The sequence below is a fragment of the Lipophrys pholis genome, assembly GCF_963383615.2.
Source record: "Lipophrys pholis genome assembly, chromosome: 22".
In the NCBI taxonomy this organism is placed as follows: Eukaryota; Metazoa; Chordata; class Actinopteri; order Blenniiformes; family Blenniidae; genus Lipophrys; species Lipophrys pholis.
This window is the reverse complement of record NC_137644.1, coordinates 11,032,707-11,048,530: the sequence shown is the minus strand read 5'-3', so window position 1 is coordinate 11,048,530 and position 15,824 is coordinate 11,032,707. Positions and strand designations below refer to the sequence as shown.

Sequence of the window (15,824 nt, the reverse complement as noted above, 5' to 3'; positions counted from 1 at the left end):
GGGGAAGACAGTGTCTTCGTCAATGGTGAGAGGCTTGAATGAAACCTTCTCCTCAAACATTCTCTTCTTCATACTCACTCCCAAGCGTTGAGTCTCCCCCCTTGATATGAATCTGTGAGAATGGTGGAGACTCCTCCTTGTATGATCACAGACCTGATCATGATAGCCAGGTAACCTGCAAGCATTATTCCAATCTGCACAGATAATATGAGACATATGTTTAGTATTGCAGTCCCCTGTTGATGTGTGTGGATGAATGAATGTAGCTTCAGATGGGAGGTGTTGCTATTGCTGTCCTCTGTGTGTTGCTTTTCATTCAGAAACGTACCTGGAACACATCGGTCCATACCACTGCCTTCAATCCACCCTAATGCAAACAACAAAACAGAAGTTTCACATTTAAAAATTCTATTTCAGATTAAAAAAATATATATGAAAAATGAAAAATATGCACGACAAAATGAAACAATAAAAACCTTCCAAACTATTTGGAATATTACAGTTACACTTTAAACAATCAAAAATTCTGTTTTGTCTCTGCTATCTGTACTTTTAATATGTTTTAATGTTGGCCTGCGAAATGTGCTTCGGAGTAAACATTTCATCCAAGTAAACTGAATTGTATTGCCTTTTACTGATGGTGATTTTAAACAGTTTTATATGACTATGTATTTTAACAGCTGTTATAAAAATGTGCTTATCTGATGTAGTAACTTTACAGTACTATGTTAAAGATTAGGTGTTTTTCTTTCCAATACCTGCACACACACTTGTTTCTTCTCACTCACTTAAAAACAAACTGCTTGAAAATAATTTTTTCAACAACTCCAAGCTGCTCTCAGATGAGGTTGTATTTGACTTTTCTCGTTGCCTCAAGATTATTAAATGTTTTTTGAATCTTCTCAGTCTGATTTCTCTGAATTTTGTCTCTTGAGGTTTCACAAGGAATTATCCTGACAGCACTACTTTTACTTAGAATTTGCTGTAATAGTCGTACTTGAGTCCAGATCTTCACTCCTCCTTCCACCTCACTACATATATATCTAAAGCTCCTTCCCAACGAGCCACTAGAAACCTTTTGACAGCAGTGTTGAATTCTACCACTAAGATACAACAATGGGGAATGTCCACTAGTGTTAGAAAAAGTTATAATCATTGACCAACAACAATTCTACTCCAGAAAAAGGAAAAAAAGCTCATGGACTCATCTTGTCTTTCTACCAGAAAAGTTATTACCTGAATTTACAAGCCTCGTTCAGGTACGGCATGTCACTATATTAAAGTTTAAAACTGAAGTTTTATTGGAGTCCAGAGGTAATGTTTGTGTGAGAATGACTGTGCCGGGATATCAGTGCTGCCATGAAACACTGAAATCCTGTCATAACATAGACATGAGTTGAGGTCATGTGAGGTTCCTGTGGAGTTTCTCATCCAGCTCAACAAAAAAAGTTCTTCTGTCTGTCGTTGGTGAGGAGAAGTTTCCCCCTTCCCCTTGTGACCTGGGAGGGATAAAGAATGTTTGAGAGGGAGAAACTCTGGACCAAACATTACAAGGTATTTTTTTTAGTACTAATCCCACAGTTGGCAGACCTCCTATTTCAGGCTATAATAGAAAATAGAGAAGATATATGGATGAATTTCTGTTACAAAATGTAACTACATATTTTCTACAACTTCATATTTCATCTCAAAGTTCCTCCATATATATTGGTCTTCAATAAACTGTAAAGCAGAGGTGTCAAACACATTTTAGCTCACATACAGCCCAGTTTCATCTTCACTGGGCCTGACCAGCAAAATAGTGCCATAATAACCTTTAGATTGAAACTTTCAAGTTTATCTTAGTTATGGCAGAGAGTATATGATGATGAAAATGTCAATAATTTCACAAAATGAAACAATTCTTTCCCAAAGTGACTCAGATCTCAACGTAAAGCCAATTGTATTGACACTTTCTCATGCAAAATACAGTTCAATGTTTAAAACACTTCTCCTTTAGCTGTTACCTTATGCTTTTCTTTTCTTTTATAAACTGAGCAACGAGTTAGCGAGCTTTTATAGCAGCATTACGAATATCTCAGCTCAGACCTCAGTGTTGTGTCCACTACTCTTAAGAAATTTATTTGAAAAAAACAACAATGTTTTCTATGAACTTTTTACATAATGCTTGGTGGTTTGGCGAAACAGATTGGAGCCTGTTGCAGGCAGGTTTTGGTTCACAGGCATTATGTTTGATAACAGAAGCCAAATTTGATAAGTCACTCAATAGTGTGACATCATTTGAGAAGTTCAATTCAATTCAGTTGAATTTATTTATACAGTGCCGAATCCAACATAGTGAGCCAGAGAGAGACTGAGAGAGAAAGAGAGAGAGAGAAACAGACAGACAGATAGACAGACAAATGTTAGTGACATGTAACAGTGACACATGGTGAGTGAGAAAGGAAAGAAGCTGCGGGTCCTCCAGCAGTCGAAACCAATGGCAGCTTAAAATGGTCCACAGTGACCTGAACCAGGACTTACTGTCAGCTTTATTTTTTTTTTTTTTAGATGTAGAGACTGTATCTGTGTGTGACTATGTACTACATGCCCTTAAGCCTCGTGTTGAACCATTTTCTTAGCGACGTGTGGACGGCAAATTTTTTGAGAACACCAGGGAGAAAGAAAATTGTTTTGGTTCGTGTGCCTGAGAAAGACAGGAGGATGGTTGTTGGTCAAGAATCTTCCACTGAGATTGGCCCAGAGAGGCCCAGAAGTGGTTCACTGGTCACAGGAAGTACCCAGACGGATGACCGCCTTTCAACGATAAGACTCACTGTACATGTTGAATCAGCCTCTTTCCTTCACCATAAGTGTTGGGAGAGCATATATGAATTGCCTGGTTAATAAATAGTCGTGTAAACTATAGCTATCTTAAAGGGGACATATCATGCTAAATCCACTTTTTTAGCCCTTAAATGCATTTTGTTGTATATTTAGAGTGTTTAGAAGTACAGAAAAGTTCAAAGTAGTCTCTTCAGGTGCTCCGTTGATATCTTTATATTCTGTTTTGGTCATATTTTGCGATCGGTTTCGATTTTTCTATTCTCTATTACGTTTTTTGAACAATGACGTCACAGTATTCGCAGCGGAACTGCCAAATTAGGACATCGACACTTCGAGCAATCCACCATTTTTGTATGAAGTGTCTCATTTGCATTTGAAGAGACCGCCCCAAAACGAGTTGCTCTCAGAAGCACATCAGAAAAGGGGTTGAAAAGGGGACTGTGGAGCTATAATAATGAGGAATTCAGACCCAAGCATTGCAGTTCCGCTTTATATAGACCACAACTGTATGATTTATATGTAAAAAGGAAGGATTTAAAAGCATGATATGTCTCCTTTAAGTCTGTTCTCAGCATGCCACAGTTTAGGAAAATGCAGGATACCTTGAAATATCTTACAATTGCAAGGCACTGGGGCGTAAAGGGTAACTCGGAACAGGGACCGACAGGTCAGGGAACACGGGAAACTGGAGGCCCGCCCCTCACTACCACTTTTTCATATTTTTTTTTACTTTTTTCGATTCTAATTAAATTAACTCCATGGCTAAGACAACAGCCATGTAATAATCACAACTTCAAAATGGATTTTTGCTGTACAACCAAGGTGCTGGTTACTCACATTGTCGTGTGAGAAGCATCATTTTAAACATTACCTCGTCAAATGAATGAATGAATACAAAGTGAATAAACAACGCTGCCACAACTGGATTTCATTATGATCAGGCCAATTGAATGGGAGGCGTTGGCTTTCACCAGTCCCATAGATAAGGCCCATCTGCTCCGGATGAAGCCAGACTTAAGGATTAAGCTGACCTGGGGGACTTCCGGTGAGCGCGGACGATGTAGGACGTGTCTTGCAGTAACTCCCCGGTAATGATTATTTATATTTCTTAACTTTTCACTTTTGTCCAGCGTTCATTTTTGTCAAGTGTCGGGCTAACTCTGTTTTACTGCACTTTTTAGTGGCCAAACCAAGATATATGGCGAGCACTCGGCTGACAAATGAGCAATCAAAGTCTAGCTGCGGTAGGCCACCGCGTCAATCTTCGGATCCAGAGTCACCGGAGAAGCTAGATGCTAATGAGGATATGCTGTTTGGGAGACTGATTTTCGAAGAAAACATAATATTTTTGAAACAAATCTATTCAGAGTAGCAGACACAATACAACAATACAAAGTGTGTTTGACACCCTTAATGTAGATGAAGAGGACTGTGCATGTTTAACCTTAATACAGCTGCAAACAAGAGGTACAATTGATAGTTTTACTTTTTATCTTGGAAAAACACATTTAAACTATTTATTAAAATTAAATGTGTAAACATCAGACATTACATTAAGTTTTAGCTGCTAAAGCCGGTTGTCGCTCCATTGGAAGGTTTCAACTTTAATCCCCCATCTGTCCATATGTCAACGTGTCCTTGAGCAAAGCACTGAACCCCAAACTGCTCCTGATGGATGCCTGAGTGCTGCACATGGCAGCCAATTCTATTAGTGTGTGAATGTGACTAACATTATAAAGTTCTTTGGAGGCTGTTACGTCAGTGGGAAAGTGCCATATAAGTGAAATGCATTCATTTCAAAACTGCGTTTCAATAAATAAGCTGAAAGTACAATACATAGTGGTGCATTTATCTGAGAACTCAGAGAAAAACACAATGATGAGAAAAGGCTTTTATATCAGTTTAATATCGTAATTCATGTCAGCTTAAGAGAAAATAGCCAGATTTCAGGACTCTATTAATACTGGAATATTGTCTTTATAAGTAACAGTTCATGTGTTTTCTGGCTTAGAGAGGTGATGTCTGATATTCTATTAAGAAGTTATGTAACTCCAGTTTGTGTCTGGGCGACTCCACCAAAGACTCACACTTGTTTGTCCTTCCATGAGCTTATCAAGATTAGATTTGCACATGTCAAAGAAAACCAAAGAACTTTAAAGGTTCTGCACGTTTCTGAAAGTGGATTTGTTCACCAGTGTTGCTGTGAGGTGAAAGGTGCTCGCCACTACACATCCACTTCCTTCTTTGTGATAACATTGTAAAAAAGAATATGTATTTTCAGTCAAACCGTTAAAATCTCATTTCAAATTTTTCATTATTGTGCACTGTGTCAGGCTGTCTCTTGGTTTGGATCTAAGGAAGGAACCACAAAACAGAAGTTAGAGGCAGTAATAAATCTCTTGCTTTATTGGGTTGATTTGCACTTCTGCTGCACTTACCCGTTCTGTTAGACGTTTGTAGAGGTGATAGGAAAGCATGTCGTCTTTCTGCAACATAAGCCTTGGATCCATGGTTTGTCTCCTGCCTCCTGAGATATTAAGCAGAAGAGACAAAGAGGCAGTGACAGCTAATATTCACAGAAAACACAGGTAACCAATGACAACAGAACTTTTATTTACCTGTCAAGAGACTGACTACCACCCCCACGATTATGACCGCAGCAACTCCAATGATGATAAAGTAAAGGTAGGAGGGAGAGTGCCAGTTTCTGATGGTGAGAAAAAGTATTTTTAAAAAACTAGGAATCAGTTCTTTTTTCTTTTGTCGGAGGAAAGTATATACAAAGTGATCTCAGTCTTGAGAGTTCATAGTATGAACTTTATACTCAACTATTTGACCATTGTTATTTGAATTTTGATGACAATAACTGAGAGGTCATACAGTGATGATCATAGTTGAAAGCGCTTCATCTCGAGGCTTGAGGCCCTTTCTGTCTGGAGTTTACATGATCTGTCTTCAGTAACGTGTTTTTTTCCCCCCCCCGTTGTCCAAAGATATGACTTTGAGGTTATTTCTTGACTGTGCGTGTATATATGTCCTTGTCCGTCTCGTTGTGTTTGCCCTTTGCGATGGATGGATGGATGGATGGATGGATGGATGGATGGATGGATGGATGGATGGATGGATGGATGGATGGATGGATGGATGGATGGATGGATGGATGGATGGAAGTTCCCATATTTTCATTTTCTTCCCAAATAAAATGCAACGCAGTGTGAAGTTTAAAATGTTTAGCCATAAGCTCAAAATAGTTGGACAATGGCGAAACATTTTAAAACTTCACACTGTGTTGCAGTGAAATCAAATGTCTCTGGGTAATTTCAGTTGTCCCCACACTCTGTACTGTTCAGTCATATCACCATATTTAAATAACTGTGCAGATATTTGAGGTCATATCTAAAAGTGTCCACTCCAATCACTGTCTACACTGCAAAAAAGGGGCCATAAGGATCAAACACAACAGAGCACACAATAATCCACTATTCTTACAGTCAAAAACATTCAAATTGACTGATTTGGTTCAATTTCAAAAGCACAAACTATGTAAAAGCATCAAATAACTAACTCCCAGGGAACATGCAGAAACTGTTTGGTAAAAGAGGGTCAGGGTTAAAGTAAAGAGCGAACAAAATTTGTACAAAAACATCCATGTGCACCCACAATTCTGAAAACATTTAGTATTTTACAATGTGGAGTGACAGTGGAACAGACTATCAGGGAGTTCAGACAATGTCCAACCATGAAGCAGGTCAAACAGCGGGACAACCAAATGGTGTTCACCGAGTACAGAGAAGAAGAAGGGTGGAATATACACTTGGTGTTTTCATTGTTACAACCTGTTTATTCATGTGTTTGCTTAGGTACTTGTTTTCTCTGCTTTGTTTTGTGGTTGTGAGTATGTGATTGGTGAAGAAATTCCTCCTACTCCTTTTTGAACATAAGTTTTCCACTTCAGTGTTTTCACTCTGGTCACTTTCTTTTCTTTGTTTTAAATAAAATGGAACGAACAAACAAACAACCTGTCCCAATTTGCTTAACTTTAGTCAATCAGTATCGTTATTTCTTCAGGAAGGTCTAAATACTTGCAAGCAGAGTCAGTGCTCTGCTCCACCACACTGACATGCAATAGTTTCCCTGTATCGGAGCTGCTGTGGTGGAATTGGGCGCCGTGTGAAGAGCAGTGGAGGTCCAGTTGAGGTTTGGAGATGCAGTGGTGAGGTTACAGCCCTCAGTGGTCAGCGGCAGAGGTCGGCTTAACTCAGGAGGGGTTGGACACAAGAGATGACCCAAGGCAAGGACCAGGCTAACAATAAACCCTGACATGATTCCTGACAGTCCTCCCTGAGAAAAAATAAGAATTACATTTGAGTGCATGGAAAACCTTGAAACTGCATCACACCTGCAAGTGGTAATAATATATGTCTAGTTCTACTAAAAGTAATTTTGTTTACCCTACTGTTGGCTGTGTTTGCTTATGTGGGATTCTTTTGTTTCTGGATTTACAGAATGTTTTAAGATATGCTGCAAGATACCATGTTTGCACTGTAATCTAAGACAAGAAGAGTTAGGTTACAATCTAGACTTTATGAGTAAGTTAACATGTTCTCTTTGTGTTCGCATTAATTTTCTCCAGCTTGAAAAACAATTCCAACTTGAACATTAAACATCAATATACCAATACACAGACTGTTCCTCTACACCAAGTGTACTCTCAATCTGGACTGCAGCGTCCATCTCCCGCTAGATCTCCTCCTCTCCTGTTACTGAGAGGAGCGTCTGAACCTCGCCAGAAGACCGCGGTGCTGTGGAGCACCGATGTTTCAATAAACCCAGTCACCAAAACAACCAGTGTGTGCAAAGGGGCGTATGTGAACAATAACGGGAGTGTTTACGACAGATGAGATGTTTTGACGTTGCGGACTTGTTGAGAGTTACGATCGTCTCTACCTGTCAGCAGACGTGGCACACTGGGAACGATGCTCCCAGTGTGTTATGTTCTGTGGGAAACGGGCCCAAATGTCTCTTTGAGTGTTGAAGGTTGCCGACCCCTGCTCTACACCAAGTGTACTCTCAAAGTGTGTGATGATGACTGCCCTGTTAACTGGAGGTCCGCCCCTCACTTAAAGATCAGCTGATCTCCACTGTTTTACAATAGATATTTTGAGAATGCACTGGATGGACGATAAGAGACCCTGTAGGTATATCCAGGTTGCGAGTACTTTAAATGTTTTTGTGGCCTTTGGAAGAGGCAGCAGTCCTTTTGAAGTCGGTTACCTCACATTATTCCCTCCATTACCTCTTTTTCATTTATTTATTGTTCTTTAAACTTTTTTTGATTTTAATTAAATTAACTACATGACTAAGATAACAGCCAGGTAATAATCACAATTAAAAAATGGGTTTTTCCTGCACAACCAAGGTGCTGGTTACTCCTTCACATTGCCATAATAAGCATTATTTTAAACATTGCCTCATTCGACAGATTAAGTTCTTTTCACATGATTCATTGCAGAAAATAGATGTAGATGTTAGTCACCCTACTGAGCTGACCTGATGCTTTAAGCTGTTTGAATGGCGATATAATCTTAATTACATCTTCGGTGGGCTCCCTGATCAATTCACATTTTTTTGCAATTGTGATTTTCTTTTCTCATTTATTGAAAAATCCAAATAACCTGAATGATAACACAATTTCAAGAAAAGTCACAAACCTGGAGATATTGTATTCATTCAGAGCGCTATGTGCAGTTTGATAAGCATGAACATGATCTCTCATCTATATTCTCTGGTAGCATTTCCAAATGTTTTCATCCACACAATTTAACTTGGATTGTTGTTCATTAAGTTGACAATATTCAAGGTTAAAGAGAAACCTCACTTTCATTGTGTCCTTGGGAATCAAGAAGGTGGAAGAGATTCATTAACGTTTCTGAATATGCGTCTATGGTGAATATTTGGATAGAGTAAGAAAAATGAGGATATACATACTTTGGCGTTGGCAAAAGGACAGAGGATTCCCAAAGAGAACAAGGCTAATAGAGGACCTCCAACGACTGCAGTTACTATGGTGACTGCCTGTTTAAAATATTAGATATACATTATAAAGAAGAAAACTTAACAAACTGCCTTTTGTATAATATCTTGCAATGCATCTCTATGGTTGATTGCCCATGAAGTATGATGATATTACCCACCTGTGACATCTGTCCCAGGACTGATGCCAGTCCAGCCATGGCAATGCAAACAACCCCATAAAATAAAGCTGCAATGACAGTGTAATGATTTAAATCCTGGGAAATATATTTACGACAAATTTGCAATCACATAAATAATCATTCATCTCTCACCTGAAAAGCAAATAATAATAATAATAATAATAATAATAATAATAATAATAATAATAATAATAATAATAACAACAATAATAATAATAATAATAATATATTATTATTATTATTATGATAAGCATCATACTCAGTCCTTTGGAGAGGATGGATATGCGTTTCTCAGACAGGATGGTGTATGGTTTGATCAGGTCTTCCAGGGTCACTGCAGCAAGTGCATTGATGACGGAAGAAACTGTGCTGGAGGTGAAATTAGAGCAAATGACTGAATGAATACAGAGCTATGAAGCCAGACATAAGATTTAAGCTGACCTTTTTGGTTGTTGTTTGGATTATGGAAACACTCTAAATGATGGTAACTGAAAGAGTGTTCATCAAGATTAATGTTGGGACTAAATACAACATTTTATCAAAGGTCTTCATGTCCTGTGTCAAGTCAAAAGTAATCCCAGAGGAGAGCGTCCAAACCTCAACTCAGCAACTACAATAAAGTCGTTCTTCTGATGACCTCAGCTTATTATATCTTATGAATCAGTATCAGTATCTGTAACTGTGTCACTTTAATATGAGTGAAATATGATCACTTTATAAAACCTCAGAGAGCCGCTATATACTGCTGAAAAGAAGAGTCCCAAGAGGCCTTGTTGGCCGGCCATGATGTGTTTCACCAAATATGGCAGCACCTAGAAGAAAAGGATGAGAAGAATTAATATATATGACTTCTTGGAAGATTGCTACACAAATAAAATGGTGGTACTCTCCATTCCAAATGCTTCCCACCTCATCGGGAACTGACACCAGTCCAGCCGTCCAGGGGTCGCAGTGCTTATAGAATGAGTATATGCACAATCCAGCAAACATTGCTGACAACAAGATGGCCCAAAGGCCTAACAGGTTAATGTGCAGAGCTCTGAAGAAAAAAAGTACACAACCAAGAAAAATAGATAATGTTAACCATTGTTACACGATAAACATGAAGTATCAGTATACGCAGATGATATCATCACAGTTTTTATGATTTCCACATCAATTACTTGCCACTCTCTTATTCACTGAAATATTACAGTGAAGACAAATGACATAATGTTGAATTTGGTCTCCTCAACCACACTTTTTAGTAAGGAGGTGACTTACAGTCTGGCATGAGTGATGCTCTTACAAGCCGTGTATCTCTGAACCTGAGCAGGTTGGGTCCCATATACGGAAATCCAACTTATTGTGCCTCCGATTAAAATGGTCCAAAAAGTATGTCTCCTGAAGGGATTTGGGTCAAAGCTGGGGAAGACAGTGTCTTCGTCAATGGTGAGAGGCTTGAATGAAACCTTCTCCTCAAACATTCTCTTCTTCATACTCACTCCCAAGCGTTGAGTCTCCCCCCTTGATATGAATCTGTGAGAATGGTGGAGACTCCTCCTTGTATGATCACAGACCTGATCATGATAGCCAGGCAACCTGCAAGCATTATTCCAATCTGCACAGATAATATGAGACATATGTTTAGTATTGCAGTCCCCTGTTGATGTGTGTGGATGAATGAATGTAGCTTCAGATGGGAGGTGTTGCTATTGCTGTCCTCTGTGTGTCGCTTTTCATTCAGAAACGTACCTGGAACACATCGGTCCATATCACTGCCTTCAGTCCACCCTAATGCAAACAACAAAAACCGAAGTTTCACAGTTAAAAATTCTACTTCAGATTAAAAAAAGAAGAACGCCAACGAGTAATGAAAAATATGCAGAAGACAATAGAAACAGAAAAACCTTTCAAAATGGGTTACACCTTAAGCAAATAAAAATTTAGTTTTGTCTTTGCTATCTGTACTTTTAATACGTTTTAATGTTGGTCTGAGAAATGTGTCAAGGATTAAATATTTCGTCCAAGTAAACTGAATTGAATTGCCTTTTACTGATGGTGATTTTTTTTGTAAGTTTTATATCAGTATACATTTGACAGCTGTTATAAAAATCTGGTTATCTGATGTTGTTACTTATTAAAGATTAGGTGTTTTTCTTTCCAATACCTGCACACAGACTTGTTTCTTCTCACTCACTTAAAAACAAACTGCTTGAAAATAATCTTTTCAACAACTCCAAGCCGCTCTCAGATGAGGTTGTATTTGACTTTTCTTGTTGCTGCAAGATTATTAAATGTTTTTTGAATCTTCTAAGTCTGATTTCTCTGAATTTTGTCTCTTGAGGTTTCACAAGGAATTATCCTGACAGCACTACTTTTACTTAGAATTTGCTGTAATAGTCATACTTGAGTCCAGATATTCAGTCCTCCTTCCACCTCACCACATATATATCTAAATATCCATGAACAAGTGCCATGCAAACTCATCTTTAGTTCTTCTTTTTACCACTAACCAGTGTGCAGTAAAGAACACAGATGCTGGAAGTCGAGATAATTCCAACCCACAGATTCATATCAGTAACTGGAGAGAGAGATCAGAGTCACTGCTGCGTTTAAATGTAGTTATGAGGCAACTTTAAGTAAGCTGCAGTGTCTCACAAGTTGCATGACATACGTTGGCTTAAAGTCAGAGCTGGAGCGTAAATGACAAATCCAGCAAAGAGGACCTGTGACAAAAAAAAGAAAGAAGAAAGATAAAAGCATGAATGGAAAAAAAGATCCAAGCCTGGTTCTTATACATTATGTTCACTAAACTGTTGCTTACATTTTGGAAAATAAAAGTCACTGTTCCAAGTAGACGGGTTGCTCTGTTGAAACGTAACTCCAGATACTGAGCAACAACAACACATCAGAGGAAAGACATTGTTATTACTACTATTACTGAATTTAAACAAGTCTTTACACCTGCCTTGATTTGTTATTGGTGCTTTTATAACTTGATGGATCCTCCACTGTGCTGAACTACACAATTAATAGAAAGTAGCTCCATATAAAACTCATCTAAAATACTAAATCTATATTCACTATGTACATTTACTTTATATAGACTACCTTAAACATGTTCTAAATACGCACCACTTAAACAATGCTTAATTCTCTTGATAAAATTTGCAAATCGCAAATGCACACTCACTGCATAAATGCTCTTGAGTTCCAGCCTATAGAAAACTGGGAGAAAGGTCTCAGATGATATTAAAACAGCAAATAAGTAAGAAAAACACAAAAGTCCATAGGCAGATCCATAGAAGTATACCTACAAGCAACAAAAGAATAGAATTTCAGTTGGTTTTTGTGTTTGCCTGTTAATGCTCACTGGAAATAAAATAAAAAAAACTTAGTACAGTGTTCTTTCACTTTGTCTCAAATTCAAATTACTTGACTTGTTCAGTATTTTGATGCCTTTGGAAAAGAAAATAACAGAAAACAAAAAACAAACTGAAAAATACATTTTATACACAAACCAGTTTTGTCCTCAGCGTCTCTCTCTACAGTTGGGAACTTCAAGATAATTGGAAGAAACTTCAACAATGAGCTCCAGCATTGTAGTTGTAGAAGTAGAAAAAGGGTCCATAACTTGAAGGCTGCTGTTGCCTTACCTCAGCTGGGATGGATATCAGTGTAACAGACGACATGAAGCCAGCAGCCAAGGACATGGACACAGGCAGGGCGCTCATTTTTCTGCCTCCCGTCAAGAAGTCACTGGAGTTTCTCGACGCCCTCAAGGTCCAGCAGGAATAAAGACCGATGGCCACAGAGATAGCCAGCATGAAAGCAAGCACCACATAGTCCACGATCTCAAAGGAACTCTCAGAGGCCTCTGACATTTTGCTGGATTCCACTGGAGCTCCTTCCCAACGAGCCACTAGAAACCTTTTGACAGCAGTGTTGAATTCTACCACTAAGATACAACAATGGGGAATATCCACTAGTGTTAGAAGAAGTTATAATCATTGACCAACAACAATTCTACTCTAGAAAAAGGAAACAAGCTCCTGGACTCATCTTGTCTTACTATCAGAAAAGTTATTATCTGAATTTACAAGCCTCGTTCAGCTACGGCGTGTTCCTAGATTAAAGTTTAAAAATTGAGGCTGTATTGGAGTCCAGAGGTAATGTTTGTGTGAGAATGACTGTGCCAGGAAATCAGTGCTGCCAAGAAACACTGAAATCCTGTGTGAGTAAAATAGCAGTGTTGCCATTAGATTGCAATTAAACGCAAAGACATGTTTATCATGTTTATGCAGAAAGTTATAACACAGACATGAGTTGAGTTCATGTTTTGGTTCCTGTGGAGTTTCTCATCCAGCTCAACATCGGAAAAAAAACAAATTAGTGTTGCCACAGTTCTTCTGTCTGTCGTTGGTGAGGAGAAGTTTCCCCCTTCCCCCTGTGACCTGGGAGTGATAAAGAATGTTTGAGAGAGAGAAACTCTGGACCAAACATTCCAAGGTCACTTTTTTTAGTACTAATCCCTTCTTAGACATGAACCTTCTGTTATTGTCTGTTGTGGCTGCAGCAGCGGAGCTTGGCTGTGTTGGGAGAACATTGGAAGTCCAGTTAAGGCTGCCAGTTGTGTTGAAGTTGCAACCGCTCGTTGTGAGTGGCAATGGCTGGGTCAACTCAGGCGGTCGAGAGTACATCTGGGCTCCAAAGCCCACCCACAGAGTCATAACCAGTCCTGACACAATACCTGACAGAGCTCCCTATAAGGCATTTCCAACAAATGTATAGATATTTGAAATAGAGTACTTTAAAATCTCCTATGATCAAGAAAAAGATATATTCACACACCCACAATATTCTTTAAAAAAAATTAAAAAGTGAATAAATAACGATCACAAACAGTAGCATTGCCAGCTAGAATAGTCCTCAGGTGAGAGATTTGTGGTTATACATGTGTTTAATCCATGTAATTGCACGTTCATTAGCTTCTTACTCACAGTCTCAACTACAAAACACACAGTTCCCAGCAGACGTGTCGGTCTGTTGAAGCGCAGCTCCAAATACTTGACAAAGACAACATGAACATATAGGAAAACAATTACATTTCAAGCTGAGGCACCAGAATGAAAGAAATCATTGCATCCTAACATCAAAAATAATATAAAAAAAAAAGAAGCATAGTCTTAACATCAAAAACCCGACTTTACTCAACCAAGAATTCAAAGGAGCTTTTACCATCCGTATCAACAAATAACCAATTGAAAAAACGAAAAAGGAAAATAACATTAAATGTTCTTTTTTTTCTTCTTCTTTTTAATTCATTCATTTCGGACAATGACTTTGTGAAGTGACAGAAACCCGACAGTCCAAACTGTTGCATGACTTACACCAGTTGCCATCTGTCCATGAGTCTCTTTGAAATGGACAAATCTTCTTTGAAATTATGTGGACATTTTAAACCTGACTGATTTAACCAGACTAGAAAACTAGGAATGCAGAACCAACTTGCTCAACCAAACCTTGAAGTATTGTGCTCTTTCGACATAATTTAAACTCCAGACTATTCAAAAGAGATTGTTAAATCTGGGTTGGTTAAACCAAACCCAAACTCTTTAAAAGTGACTTTGGGTAGACCTCAACTCTTTAAGTCACACTTTGTGTCAACTAACCTCTAAGACGAGACCTGGGCTCTTTAAACCAACAACTGAACCATCTCTGCAATCTTTCAGTGGCAAATATAGTGAAGTTGTTCAAAGTTAGACCACACGTTATAGGAGACAGCCACTCACTCAACTGGGCAGTTTTGATGTACCTAAATCTATCAGCCCTTTCTTATCTGATCACTGCCATATTATTGTCAATCTGCAATGTTTTTAAGTCATTATTTATCCTAAGCCGATCTACAATCAACCCAGAAATTCCTACACGGCACACCATTAACAGCGGGACAAACCACACTCACCTCGTAAGTGCTGGTGATGGAGAGCTTGTAGAAAAGCGGCAAGAAGATCTCAGATGTGACGAGCACCATCACAAGATATGAGATGCCAAAGAAAATAAGACAGACTCCGTAGCGGTATACCTGCAGTGAATGAAAGAGCTTTACTGTAGCGTCAAGACTGAAAGATGTCTCACTCCGTTGATGTTTTTATCAGTGAAAAGTCTTGCCTCGCCCGGGGTGGACAGCATTGTGACGGCTGACATGAAGCTGGCGGTCAGGGACAGGGACACTGGGAGGGCATTCAGTTTGCGGCCCCCGGGGAAGAACTCCCCGGAGATGCTCTCACTCTTGTCAAAACAGGCGTAGGACACCCAAGTGGCAGCAGACACAGCCAACATGAGTGCAAACACCACATAGTCTTCTGCCAGGAAGGAGCCCACTCCCACAGAAACCCCTGACATTTTAGTGGGAGTCAAACTTCGCGAGGAAAATGTGACACTTTACAAAGTTATTCAAACGATCTCTTCAGAAACAAACAGGCCTCTGTAAGTCCTCACCTGGTCTGAGTGCAGGACTGTGCTCTTTTATGTGTGTGTGTGTGTGTGTGTGTGTGTGTGTGTGTGTGTGTGTGTGTGTGTGTGTGTGTGTGTGTGTGTGTGTGTGTGTCAGAGAGAGAGAGAGAGAGAGAGAGAGAGAGAGAGAGAGAGAGAGAGAGAGAGAGAGCAAGTGAGACATTTGTAATACTAGTTTTTCTTTTGTTAATTTTTTTACAAGCCCAACTGTGCAAGACTTTACATGTGTACATGCAACAATCTGAGTTTTTTTTGTGTGTTTGTAATATCTCAAAGACTAAAAGC

General features: G+C 39.0%; 1 protein-coding gene across 1 annotated transcript; it reads right to left on the bottom strand.

Moving 5' to 3' along the window:
* Nucleotides 1-4,709: 4,709 nt before the first annotated feature.
* Nucleotides 4,710-12,897, bottom strand: LOC308127004 (sodium-coupled monocarboxylate transporter 1-like). Its single transcript, XM_080491738.1, has 17 exons — nt 12,680-12,897; nt 12,217-12,336; nt 11,848-11,913; nt 11,698-11,749; nt 11,537-11,604; nt 10,776-10,814; nt 10,526-10,641; nt 10,305-10,445; nt 9,951-10,080; nt 9,765-9,853; nt 9,301-9,410; nt 9,021-9,088; nt 8,815-8,901; nt 6,947-7,167; nt 5,445-5,533; nt 5,265-5,353; nt 4,710-5,178 (listed from the first exon to the last, which is right to left on the bottom strand). The coding sequence occupies exons 1-17, from the start codon at nt 12,848-12,850 to the stop codon at nt 5,116-5,118; spliced, it is 1,719 nt and encodes a 572-aa protein (XP_080347864.1). The 5' UTR covers nt 12,851-12,897; the 3' UTR covers nt 4,710-5,115.
* Nucleotides 12,898-15,824: the final 2,927 nt, after the last annotated feature.